The sequence below is a fragment of the Dermacentor andersoni genome, chromosome 7, assembly GCF_023375885.2.
Source record: "Dermacentor andersoni chromosome 7, qqDerAnde1_hic_scaffold, whole genome shotgun sequence".
Classification (NCBI taxonomy): domain Eukaryota; kingdom Metazoa; phylum Arthropoda; class Arachnida; order Ixodida; family Ixodidae; genus Dermacentor; species Dermacentor andersoni.
The window spans coordinates 114,620,946-114,634,630 of NC_092820.1; the positions used below are offsets into that span (position 1 = coordinate 114,620,946).

Below are 13,685 nucleotides of genomic sequence, written 5' to 3' on the forward strand. Positions count from 1 at the left end.
TACTCCCTTTAATATCGTAGTAAAGATTATCAATTTCCAAATATAAAAGCTTATGAGTATAACACAAAAGTAGTTAGGTGCAACATAAATTTTTTTTTCAAGTTTGACCACTAACCAGATACTACACCATGAACAATAGTACATGTCATGGTAGGAATTTGTCTCGTTTTGAGGTGCATGTGGAAACAAAAAACAATTGTGTGCAGCCTTTAGAACTCATTACCTCGGTAAATACTTGGCCGAAAGATGCAATATTGTGGGAACATGCAAACCTTATACAGTGCAAGAAAAACTTCTATAGAAAGTTCATTTTTTCGGTAATTTCTTGGCCACAATTATTATTTCCTGTACTTCTAAACAAGCTAATTTGCCACTTGTTTGAGATATCTGGTGATGCCTTCTACTTCAAAATGTGACACTTGCTACGCAAAAAAAAGGACTGACAGCGTAGCTTACTGTGATAAAATGTTTATTTCACCAGAAAGCGACAACAAAGTCCTCTTCAATGACGTCCGTGCGCTATACGAGCAACACACGCAACAAAAATAGTATAGTAAAAATAAAACAAGCTGCCAAGGAGAGACCAGTCCCAACCTTCGAACGCAGCCACGACTGCCAAGTGCACCTCTAAAAACGAGGCCACATTCAACTCATGCCTTCGATGATGCGCCAATCACAAAAAAAAAAGCCAATATAAAAAGCTACACCACACCTCGATATGATATAGGACAGCACAAGGTCGAGCCATCACAGAATGTGAGTAAACAACGTTGCTGTGACTAGCTTTGCAGCTGTGCGGAGTTTAGCTCGGTGTAGTGTGGTCTGGCACTGTACCCTATAGGGTATAAACGATCAAGTCCGGGTTGCAACAAAGTCATCGGTCGGGGGTTGCGGCAAAGTCGTCAGCCGAGCGTGGTCGAGCAGAGCAAAGCAACACCTCGCTCGTAGAAACTGTGCGACTCCCGGGAGTCGGCCGCAGGAAGGTCGACGGTGAAGAGGAGCTCCGTGCGGCTGGAGTTGAGATAGACCGGCAGTGTCACCTGTTGGAAGCGAGAAAAGTAGCGCATGTAAGACAGGTATGCCTTTGACAAGCTTGCAGTTCAGACCAGGCTGCGATGTGCAACAATAGCGGCGCTTTCGATATTCCAAATAGAGCAACAACCGATTTGATGGTTAACGGGAGGTGGCATTATGTGCTGTTCGGCTTTATGCTGTACAACTGAGATCAATGAAGCAGTGGCCGATCGACTTGTTTTCATTTCAGTCCTTGCCCCAGATTCATCCGCATTTATTCTCATCGCACAAAAAGTCAACTAAATATGGCAACACACAGTTTACATATTAGAAGAATGCAGTAAACATAGGTTTGCTTAAGCCAATGTGCAACTATGAGAGAATGGCAGCACAATGAAAGGCTACACACATAACTAGGTTCAGTTGCTTTATTAAACCGTTTTGCTTGGTTAGCACAAGTTACTGCTCTTGCTGCAGTTTAGTGAGATCCCTTCTGTGCCAAGTTGATATTCTATTCCTGGAGTTTCTTCTCCCCGTGCCAATTCCCACCACCTCCTCATTTATTTTGCCAACACTGGTTTGTTTCGACTCTTGCTTTTTCTCTCAAGGACTATCACTGCCGAAGCCAATTAGCTAGTTAGCAGTTTCGATTATTCACGCTTGCATCATTCGTGAGCAAGTTCGCCTTCCTAAGATGATGCCGCGTCACGGGGGGGGGAAAACTCACCATGGCCTGTCCGGCATCCTCCTCCTGGTACTTGACCCAACGAATGGTGGTCAGGGGAAGTTCTGTGAAGATGGTTGAGGTCAGGCTCAGCCGGCTCTGGACGCACTTGGCCCCCTGAAGCTTCAGGCCGGCCAGGGCAAAGCTGTACTCGTCCATGGGGGCGGGCTTCTCATCCACGTCAGACACCCGCACCTGCATGCAGACCGGAGCATTTGTGAGAATGTCAAAGAGGCAGCGCTTTCCAAAACACTGCTATTGGCAAAGTCAACTGTTAGCAGAGTTAGTGAGTAGTATACCATGGAAAGAAAAAAAAACTGCAGAGGACTACTTCAAAGAAAGCTGTATGCGGAACCTAACACCGTAGTATCTGGCTAACTGAAGACAATGATGATGGTGGCGACAATGAAGACAACAGCCTGACAATCGCAACGGCACAATGATGGATGCACAATGCTGCAGTCAACTTTCGTTAATTCCACCCCGACTGGACCGGCGAAATCGGCCTAATTATACGATAATTTGAACTAAACAAGAGGTAGAAAAAGCAAAACACACTGCTTATTAATTTTGTCGTATTTGCCAGATTCTAACACACCCCCGAACCAAACATGCACCCGTTTTCTGTGTGTCCAAAGTAGAAAACTGAAGCAGAAATGGCATTAGGCTCATAAACACACTAGAAATCTAACGTGCACCCAGTTTGTTAACAATATAAATAGGCAAAGGTCTAATTATGTGTTGCACAATTGGCAGCCTGCTTCCCAAGTCAACTTCGCCACTCGATTTTTGAAGTCAGCTTCGCCGCGATACAACCGTGTGATGCGGCAGAGGTTTTGGTTTTGGATCCGGTTGCACTGCACAGGCAATTTACGGCTGAATTTTCTGGGAAAAAGAGGCACACGTTAGAATTGGGTATATCCCTCATTAATTTTTCTAAGCTACTGTTTTCGCTTAAAAATCTTCCTGGGGTAGGCCAAAAATAGCCATTTTCGATGAATGAAGGCATGTGTTTGACACGTCTACTGTGCAAAAAGCGCCGTCGAGAAGGACACTGCTGCTAGGGGAGTCACCAACATTGGTCACCATTGGGGTTGGGCGCAGGCGCAATGAACACCCAAGCTTGAATTGAAATAACGAATGTCTGGTCATACAGAAATGTAGGGGTGCCAGTCGAGACCTTAGGTCAGGACTAAATTAACGGACATCTACTATATCTGAACCTTGGGTGGGGACAAACACTTTCTTCTTGACGATTATGACAATGTGTGCAAGAGGTGTTGCGAAAGTTGGAGGAAACGCCCTTAACAGCTATCCCTACTGAGTGAAAAATTAAGCGAGGAAGCATGGTGGAATTGGGCTTATCCAGTCCGAGTCCCCACTCTTGTTTCATTTCGTGCTTGTTTTTGTTTACTGCCACTGTATAAAAAACCAAAACCGAATGCTCACGCTGATGCCAAGCAAACGAAAGCATTATCTCTCATAAAAGCTAGGCCATGCAAAACAGGTTGCCGCTCCACCTTACTGCACATTAAATTGAGAGCAAACAAATTGCGCATCGTGGAATCTGATCACTGCCCTATGCCACTGTGATTAAAGTGCAGATTTTCTCATTTCACGCCGGTTTCCCTCAGGGAATCTAGTGTGGCAATGCGGGAAGTGTCACACTTGCTATCGTCCCACTTAAAGACAAGTTTTGCAAGATGGCAAAAAGCGAGTTGTCTCGCTGCTTTTCTGGTTCACTGTGTGTGCTTCTTGTGGGCCTTCTCCCGCACTGTTGCCGTGATGAAGCGGCAGAATTCGCCTTTCGTCGTGAAGCTCGAAATCATAAATTGGGTCAAACGCAGTGAGAAATCTGATGTCCCCACAGCGTGCAAGATTCTGAGGAGCACTCTCAGCACGATCGTGAATAATGAGGGGGAGATCAGGGCTGAAGTCGCCAAACTCGTGACCTGGTGTGCCGCCCGACGCATACGCACGGCCGTGTACAAGTGGTTCACCCAAAATTGCTTCAGTTGTACCGGCGTCCACGTGCTTGGTGACGACTGCAAATTCCGATGAACGCGACGAAGCTGTTGCTGGTGTTGCCGAAGTTTGGAGCAAGCTGTCACAATTTCTAGAAGCTGCTGACGAATCAACGGTGGACGAGTTTGTGAGTGCAGATGATGGTGTCGCGACCATGAGAGAGCCCGAAAACGAAGACTACGTTGCCGACATCGTACCGAGCGCAAGTGAAAGTGGGCACAATAAGGAAAGCAACGACGGTCCTTTGCCCACATCCTGCGAGGTGATTGGTGCACTCGCACAAGTCCGGTGCTTCTGTGCGAATGCGGAAGGTTGTGGCCTCAGCTGCTCCTGACTCCTAAGACAATGTGGAAAAGCGCGTGCGTCGCAGGCAGCAAAATCGCTCAAGCAGAAGGAAATGCAGGACTATTTCATGCTAAACTAAGCTAGTTTCCTCAATAAAGTGATTTTATAGATGGTATGTGCTTTTATGACATCCAATTATTTAGCAGGCTTGTATCGAATTATGCTCTATATCGAACCGATAGGCGTTCTTTTGCGAGTTCTTTTGCCGGGTTCGATTGTATACTGAATAGTAGAAGTTCGACTCACAAATCGAATCATTCAAACATTCAGTATTTGATTCATAGTGTTGGAGTATTCACACAACCCTAGTTTTTTTTTTCTCTTCACTAATTTTTTTAAAAAAAGTTACGCAAGCAAGAGAATATATTCATAATAACAAACATGCCCTTTTGCAGCACATAGAAATACGCAGAAGGCAAAAAACTGCCAGGGATGCTCACCTCGAGCGAGAGTTCTTCCAGGGACCAACCGTTGGCCTGGGCCACGTACTGGCGGGTGGCCGTGATGTAGGCTTCCGGGTTGAACAGGCCACCCAGCCAGATGTGCAGGGACTGCGTGGCAGATAGGGCAGTGATGACAGAGGCAATGGCATACGTTGTTTCTTCCATATGTAAGAAAATCACTTAGCAAAATGTTCCTCTGGTCTACGAGTCTTCTACATGTCGCAAAGTGCTTTCAACTGCCCTTAATTGCGCTACGCATGCGGATTCGATCAAGATCATTACAACCACAGTCAAATAGTGATTAGCCAAACCTGATTTTGCAAATTTCCACACTGTGCTGATGAATCACGATCCCTTCAATAGAACAAAACAAAGCTGTAGAGGTTATACAAGTTTTTTCTTTGCTTATGTTATTCACGGCTCCATTGAGTCACCTAAGAATAAGGATTTGCTAATGCAAGTCACACTACGATCGAATGTGTCATTCAGACAATAGCAGAGGAAATGGCAAGGACATGTTTAGAAATAGAATGCAACTATGGCGTCCATGCATAGCACTGTGTGGAAGCACGGCAAGGCTCGAGTGCCTCTCTGTTCGCAGTGAGCATCAAAAAGGCCTTCAGGCATTACAGCGTGCAAACTGTGGCGGCACACTGACCTTGAGAGCGGCGGCCCCTCCCGAGGTGCAGGCCTGGGAGACCCTCTGCAGCTGCTTGATGCGGTCCGAGAAGTCCGTCACCCACTGGATGACAGTGCAACCGGGAGACACCGTGTACTTCTTCCAGTGGGATGGCAGCATGCCTGCATTCACAAGATTCAGGGTTGGTGCGGGTCAGTTTCACCGTACAAATATGCAAGCTTTCCTCAAGCCTGCTTCTTGCTCTGCCAAGTCAACTAGAAATTACGCAACTACGAATGAGCATAGCCAAGCAGCAGTGTGCTCAAGAAAAGACAGAGATAAGTAATGGGTCAAAAAAAAAAAAAAAAAAAGACGACGGATGTTTCACCAATTTGTACAGTTTAGCCATGAATTAGTAATATCACACCCTACTTTCGGCTCCTCAAAGAAGCCCAAACTGCTAATTCAACAAGTTGGGACATCCAACAAATAGCAGCAATATTAAAGCACAGCAACAAGAAAGCAGAGAACATGAGAGAAAAAAAAAGAAGGGAGAGATCATGATTTTATGCCTTCCCTGTATGACTCATCAACATTGACATGTTCTTTGCGACACATTCAAAGAGCAATGCTCCCTCTGGAAGGTGCTGTACCTACCCTTGGCAAGATCAGCAATCATGGTCCTATGGTAGTTAGTCTGGCGCCGCTCTCCCCGGCAAATGCGCACCATGTCTTCCAGGTCGGAGCGCACCACCTGAACAAGGGGCAGCGAGGGTCAGAACCAGGCCAGGGAAGCTATGTGTGCCTCCCATTGGCTGGGTCAAATCGCATCGCCATTATATGTTAGGCCTACAATTCTTTTTTACAGTATAAGCAAAGCAGGACACAATCAAACTTTTTTTAAAGAGTGAAGGTGCCAGGAATGTTACATCTGAAGTAACGAATTTTCCCCTAGGCAGCAAGGATTGCAATATGCTAACAGAACACATATTGGAAACAGCAGCAATTTTAGTAAACAAAGGTTTAGCACTTTTGGTACCGAAAATTGCTTAGTTTGACTGACGAGAAAGGAACAACACTGGTACCTGCACAAATGGTGCGTAAGAAAGAAAACGCTGGTTCTCTCACAATTGCGTCTTTGTGCAAGAGCACTGTACAGAAAAATCATACAAAAAAGAATAAGCAGATTCAATGAACTGTGGGAATCAATGTTACGTGAAGCATTTTGCAAGTAGCTGGTTATCTAGCCTCGTCTGAGGTTTCTCAATCTGTTACCAGATGGCACGGTGTCAGCACAACGACAATGACAGAGAAAGCGATGGACTGACAACAATGCTTTGAGGACGATAGTGTAACATTTATGCCGGCGACAATGGCATGACGACGACAGCGACAACAGATGACGAACCATTTTGACCTATTCCACTCAACCAAGGCTGTCCTGAAGGTGAACTGGGCCGTTCTCAAAGGTGGTTCAATGCCACATAGCACCCTCGAGGCACCGGTTATATAAATTGTGGGGTTTTACGTGCCAAAACCACTTTCTGATTATGAGGCACGCCGTAGTGGGGGACTCCGGAAATTTCGACCACCAGGGGTTCTTTAACGTGCACCTAAATCTAAGTACACGGGTGTTTTCGCATTTCGCCCCCATCGAAATGCGGCTGCCGTGGCCGGGATTCGATCCCGCGACCTCGTGCTCAGCAGCCTAACACCATAGCCACTGAGCAACCACGGCGGGTAAGAGGCACCGGTTGCCATGAGGGAAGGAGAGTGGTAAAGTAGTTGTTCAGCCATCACATGCATGCTTCTGTGGCTTAATAAGTAAAGCATCCTGCATTTGTACTGGAGCTTCCTTGCTCAAACCCTACCAATGGATAAATTTTTTAAGTTGTTAATTAGAGAGTCCACGAATGAGGCGAGACGAGAATCTACCTCACCACCTACCAGTAGAAAAGTAGTTCGTAGGAGGCAACAAAATGCTTTGCATTAAAAAAAAAAAAAAAAAAAAAAGCATGTGAACAATTGCTGCACAAAACTGAAGTGCTGACAAGCTAGCCATAAATTTCAAGGCACCTTCGCTCTCTCCGATTTGGCTGCACCTTTAAGAGTTCGTCACTTTTGTCCCTAATTTTTGTCCCTGAGGTGTCGCATCGCACTTGCCCAACATGAACTCGCACTGCACCATGCATGGCACTCTTGAAAGCTGTTCAGAAAGTGACGCCAGATCAAGGAGACCATTCCTTCGAAAGCTGTCCCAACAAACAGACAAAGGGCGCAGTGCGTGACCCGTGGCCCCAGAAGCAAGCCTCGCGCCTGCACCTTGAGCAGCTTGGAGCCCACGTTGACCTCTCGCTCGAGGCACCGGTAGAGCGGGTCGCCGATGTTGTCCTTGGTGCGGCGCAAGCTCTGGAGGCTGGGCGGGAGCAGCCGCAGCCAGGTGGAGCCCGACTGCTGCAGGGTGGCCATCCAGGCAGGTCGGCCATCGCCCGGCACGGCCCTCTCGCCCTCCTCGGCCGCCACGTAGGCCGGCTCGTCGTCGTCCTCCAGCAGCTGCATCTTGAGCAGCTTCGCGATCAGGTCGCTCCCTAGGTGGGAGGAAGGGGACAGAGGTCGTCATGTCAGTCAGTGTCTTCCCAATCCACTTGCACTTGATTTCACAGGTATACAGTAGAACCTCAATCATACATCTCAGAAAAAAAAAAAAAAAAACATGTGAAAAAAGACATACTAACCGAGAAAACGCACGATTGGAAGTCACTAACAAATTGAAAGACTCAACTGTAGTTGACATCTACGCAACGCGAAGCGTTGTGCGATGCAGCATGAGATGCCCACGCGAGCCGAGCTGGTAGGGCTCAAGCTGCCCAGGAATGCGAGCTGTCATATTTACGGCTTCGGCAACCTTATGTTTGCGCTCCTCGAATTAAATCTGGGTCTGCAGTTTCTGTGAACAGGGCATTTTAGCGGGACGTTTTGACGTGCCCACTCAGTGCGAATTGCTGTGGCACAAACACGCGTCGAGCCGGTAGGGCCTAAGCGACCCAAGACGCACATTGTCGTTTTGCTACTGTATAGTGTTTTGAGACTGCAACTAGAAATATAAATGAAATAGAGCTGGTGGGCAATACATGATGCTCCCCTTGCGCTGCATGCAGCAGGGACCAGCAGTGCGTTTGGCTGATTGTCTGTTAAAAGCGTGCAGTATACTTCCAATGGCACCATGACCCACGAACTGTGAAACAGATAAGTGAAGATGCTTATCACAATAGGGTTGGCGGCAATAGCTGTGAATACGATGTGCGCTGACCTGAGAGATTTGCTGATACTTGAATAAGGAACTTGGTGCGCACCCATATTTTCACACGGGACGGCCAGGCGAGTATTGAGCTGCTGCAGCAGGCGCGTTACTATTTTGTTCTAGTGGAGATCTTGCGCCTTTTGTCATTTACATGAAATCCAGTGGCCAGAAAACGTACCATACGATCACAGTTTGGCGATCTACCGAAGGTTGGTGCCAAAAAATTGTGTTTACCGGGAACGTATGAACTGGTAAAAAAAATAAGTGTAATCATATTGGGTCATTCTTTGTGTTCTCGATCTCAAACGTTGGCGCCGGGAAATCGTACGTAACGGAATCATATCAACGAGGTTCGACTGTAAGTAGTGCTTCACAAAAACATGTCTTCTACTGTTAAGTCTCTAATAATGATAAAACACGGAGCTGACACAGATATGTTCAGCAACTCGTGCGTGCACACTGTACAATACAACTTACTCAAAATTGCTAATAAAAATGCAAATATGATTGTTACAGTTGTGAAACAAAGCATGATGGCTGATTTCACACATTGAGAATGTACGACAGTGTAAACAACATATTCCAGTGCTATAACATTACTTCAACATTGCTCAAGTATAAGCATGTGCAATCCGACATCGCTGTTCCTACCAGAGGTTACCCTTAATAATGCAAAATTTCACTGCATGTCGTGCTCCTTGCTGTTATAATAAATTAGATGTAAAAAAAAAAATTTTTTTTTTCTGTCATGTAACTATAACCTACCTAGCTTCTACTGCACGCTAGACGGAAACTTGTAAGACAACATTCAGCTCAACTAAGTTGGCCTAAACTGAATCTGCTGAACATAAAGTTGGCACGCATTTTACCTCTGTTGGTGAGTAACACCTTCTCTGCATTGTTTGGCAGTCCGAGCCAGGATGGCGTCTGCCGCTCGGTCAGTGACTCTACCCAGTGCAGGAACTGGTCCCGCCTGCAAGCAAAACAGGAGGCAATTGCCTTACGAGCGCACAGGAAGAATAACAAGCGAATGAAACTTAACGGATTGGCTTTATCACAAAGCACACTTGTTTATCACAAGAGAACCATATTTTGCAAATCAAAGTGGAGGCTGAGGGGCAACGAGGTGCTTTGCTATGACACGTGAAGCTGTGGCTTTGGCTTCTCATGTGAGAAACTATTAAAAAGGAAGCAAACTGCTTGAACTCAGTCATGTTTAGATGTGCTTGTTTTTACAGAACATACTGTTAGTGCTAAAGAACACAAGCCAGAATTACATGAGACCAGGCTAACACTAACTTCAGTACCAACTTTAGTTGTTTGGATTGCTGTCTTGTTTCATAGATCTACTTGGCATGTGCTGGAAGATTTGCTTGTTGAAATACATGTGAAAAAGCTATTGTATATGCAGGACTTTACAGAAAATTAATGCAGAAAGATGCAAAAAAAGAAAGGTGAAACAACGCACCTTATTCCCTCTGGGCTGGCGATGCCCTTGTCAAGGGTGTCTCCGGCATTGGGCTCAATGAGCATGAAGTCGGGCTCGAAGCTCTTGGCTGTGAACAGCTTGCTCAGGAACGAGTTCAGCAAACGCTGCAGCAAAAACGTGCAAGCCAAATTAGTGGACTTGCACGCAAAACAGGAGAGTGCAGGCAACGGATCTTTGAATGTCTGCTGAAAGTTCTGAAGTGTTGGATTAAAGAATTGCCTCAAGAGAGCAATCTGTCTTCAGTTGTGAATGATTTGATAATGATCGGTCAAATTCCCCATCCAGGAAAACGGGCACAACTGACCAACATTTGGGACTCAGGCCTTTTTCAGGTCCACATGCGAGTTCAAGCTGGTGGCAGACAGAAACTACAAGATCCCCCAAAATGTGGCTGGGACAGTCGCAAAGGCAGGTGTTACTTATGGTAGACACTAGGTCATTTAAGCTGGGTTCTTGTATATTGGTTCTTGAATTTTCTTTACTGTATCCCCAAAAGACATTACGAGGCCCAAAATGCATAGATATTCGTTACTGTAAAATTTTAGAAAGTAGATTTCTCCAACCCAGACATTTGTCTAGCTGCTCCTGAACTGTGTGCTATTGGCATATCAGTGAGACTGTTATGGCACTGGCCAAAAGCGTAGCCAAAAAGACCAGAGGCCTTGCAACTGTCATCATCACACAACGCCGACTTCATCGAAAAGCCACAGAGATAATGCCAGCATGCAAAACAGGCAACTGCACAAAATAGTTTGTCTTTTTTAACAAAGAATTAATTTCATTGCCATCCAGGAAAAAAAAATATTGCCCATAACAATGCTCTATTGCACAAATGTAGAATCATAAAGGAATTATTTCGTTCTGCACAACACTGCAAGGATGTCGATCACAGCTGTAACACCAGGAGAAAGTTCTACGAAGAGACGAATAGCCCTTGCCCAACAATTTCACCAGCCCTTCGCCGACATTGTAAGTGAGACCAGCAACTGGTGGTGCCAGGAGGCATCAGCGCCGACCGAAACATTCCGCCGCCACTCACCTGATCGAAGTCGTTGTCAATCTTGCCTCCATAGATGCACTGTCCAAAGAGGATGCGTAGGGCATTCCAGGGAACCTTCTCTGGTGGCAAGTTGGTGCGTCCCTGTCAAGAGTCGACAAAACACAGACGGTCTCACACAAACAAAAGAAAGGAATAACTAGTACTATGCAGGTTTCAGAGATAAAATTCAAGGGTATTCAAGGACTTTCAAAGCCCCGTTGAGCTTTGCTTTTGCAAATGTGCAGACTGGCCTCCCATGTAGAAATGTTAAACTATGAAGTTTCCAAAACGCTATAGATAGCTTTATTACACTAGAGACAAAAATGTTATGTTGGAAATGTGCAGCCTCGATCACTTCCAAGCTGCTAACATCATCTTACTGATGAGGTGCAAATAAAGCAGTGTAAACATTGCAGGGGAACAACCAGCACCAAGCGGTAGCGTCCCTTACTCTCGCCCACCGTGGGCGTTTTCCCATTCTGCAGAAGTCGCTGTACGAAGCACAGTGCGCTAACACTGGGTTAAAATTTTTATGCAGTACTATTGTATCTAAAGAAGGGAAGTTTGCAGAGTTCACGCTGATCCGCCATAAAAAGCAGGTCACATAATACTATATTGTACTCCAGACATTTGAGGATTTTCAAGGGAAAGAAAAAGAATTGTCAAGCAATTTTCGATTTCAAGGGTTTTCAAGCATTCCAAGAACCTGTATGCATCCCGCCATGCAATGCAAGGTTCTAAGCTGAGTTGGTTGGTTTGTTCACCATGTTCAACATGGTGAACAGTGCAGACAATGAAACGGCACATTGTCTGCTCTGTTCAGCCATGTTGCTGTAGGAATGATGCCCCACAAAAACATGCCTGACTCAGTTTCCCAAAACTGATCTGCTATCCATGTGCCGCCGATGTACAACCGTAAGTAGACGACATTTGCGTCACCGCCTGAAGGAAGCGGAACACGGCGATGGTCGCCTGGCGTAAAGTAAAAGTTGAGGGGAAACGCCGCAGCTTGAGAGAAGGGTAAAGTTTAACCACTCGTACCTCTAACTATAATGCGTTCTCACAAAACACTTGCGAGAAAGCACTCCTTCAGAGATACCCTCTATGTCTATGCCTATAACAAAAAACCGTCTCACGGACTCTTTAAAATTATGGACTTTTTAACTTCTAGAAACCGCACAGTAGTTTATGAGTAACGCCCTAGTGGAGTACTCCAAATTAATTTTGACCATGTGCTTGGCAGCAGAACGCCATAACCACTAAGCTGCCCTGGCTGGCATTTACTGCCTTGCCAAGTTTCCAATATGCACAGCAACCAAATTTCAGATGCGTATCAAGCTGCACTCGAAACACATTTGCATATGTAACCACAAACGTATCAGCATAAAACTCAGGCAGCTAGCTGCAAGGTGGCCAGCAAGTTTGCATCCAAGAAGACCTGTACACCACCAAGCAGGAAATTTGCTTTTTTTTCAGCAAATGCGCTGTCCCTCCACCCTTCAACGGATGCCGCCATATTCGTTTGATGCTTGGGACCAGGTGACCCACCATGGCGATGGTGTCAATCCAGGTGTCCAGGGTGTCGCAGGCCACCCTCAGGTCGGACTCGTTGAACTCGTAGTGTTTGGCCCAGCCGAGGGGGACGTAGCGCAGTCGCTCCTGCACGATGGCGTGGAACCAGGCGAGGAGGAAGTAGAGACGGGCCCTCTCACCAGGGGCCTGCAGGGAAGGGTGCAGACAGAGGAACACTCACGATGATGCAGAGGGAGCAACTAATTGCACAAGTGAAAGTTGAATAGACTATAATCAGGCATGCAGTAGAACCTTGATATGACTAACATGGATATAACAAATTATAGGACATACATAATGAAATGAACATAAAATTCGTGGATTTTCTTGCTGATGTCGTTGAGTATGCTCATGACGAATGTGGTGTATAAAGAAAGTATTTAGTGTCAGATGCAACTTTATTACAATGAGGCGCAACGCAACAGTAGCCTTCCCTCTTTTACTTGTCCCTTGCTCTATGCCCATTTTTCATAATGAACCACGATAAGGAAATTATAAAAAAAAGGCAGCTTGTAGACGGGCACGTGAAGCAGCAAGAAAACAAAATGACAGGAGAAATCTAGCAGAGTGTCCACTGGTTTCTGATGACAAGAAGGGTGTTAAAGGGAAAAAAATCAAGTGCTGAAGGCAGCTGATATCAGAGTTGAGCTTGACTTCCCAACCTTGGAATATGCAAGATACTTTGGTGAAAGCCTAGAAATAGTACTACATTTGGTGAAATACTGAAATACTAAAAACTAAAATTTGATTACTCTACATATTTATTGTTTATTAAAGCTTCACAGCTTTTATTTCTGTAGGGATGCTGTGGACAGAGACTTCGCTGTAAGTTGCAGCAAAAGGTTACCTGCAACACAAATGGAAATCTTTGTGACGTTCATTCATAAGATATTCATGTAATGGCAGCTTAAATTTTTATTCCCATAAGTTGGTGTCACTGCTGCAGGTATACGTCTGAATAATCGACCCATGCTATAAACCCGGCTCTGAAAAAAAATGAGAAACTAAACTCACTGGTGTCAATATGATCATCGCAAACAAGCTCTAAAAAAATTGGGCACCACTACATTTAAATCGTAATGGTTGGCACATACGGATAAGCAGTGGATTGTGT

At 45.6% G+C, this 13,685-nt stretch overlaps 1 protein-coding gene across 2 annotated transcripts in view; it reads right to left on the reverse strand.

The window, feature by feature from the left end:
- Nucleotides 1-454: 454 nt before the first annotated feature.
- Nucleotides 455-13,685, reverse strand: part of Dhc64C (dynein heavy chain, cytoplasmic) — a 114,061-nt gene continuing 100,830 nt past the window's right edge. For both annotated transcript variants that reach the window (XM_050181170.3, XM_050181169.3), the window contains exons 71-80: nt 12,548-12,718; nt 11,000-11,101; nt 9,940-10,064; nt 9,341-9,444; nt 7,493-7,758; nt 5,828-5,924; nt 5,210-5,352; nt 4,549-4,659; nt 1,742-1,933; nt 455-1,040 (exon numbers count right to left, since the gene is read on the reverse strand). In XM_050181170.3, coding sequence (XP_050037127.2) covers nt 903-1,040; nt 1,742-1,933; nt 4,549-4,659; nt 5,210-5,352; nt 5,828-5,924; nt 7,493-7,758; nt 9,341-9,444; nt 9,940-10,064; nt 11,000-11,101; nt 12,548-12,718 — 1,449 coding nt within the window. In that variant the 3' untranslated portion in view covers nt 455-902. The remainder of the gene's footprint in view (nt 1,041-1,741; nt 1,934-4,548; nt 4,660-5,209; nt 5,353-5,827; nt 5,925-7,492; nt 7,759-9,340; nt 9,445-9,939; nt 10,065-10,999; nt 11,102-12,547; nt 12,719-13,685) is intronic.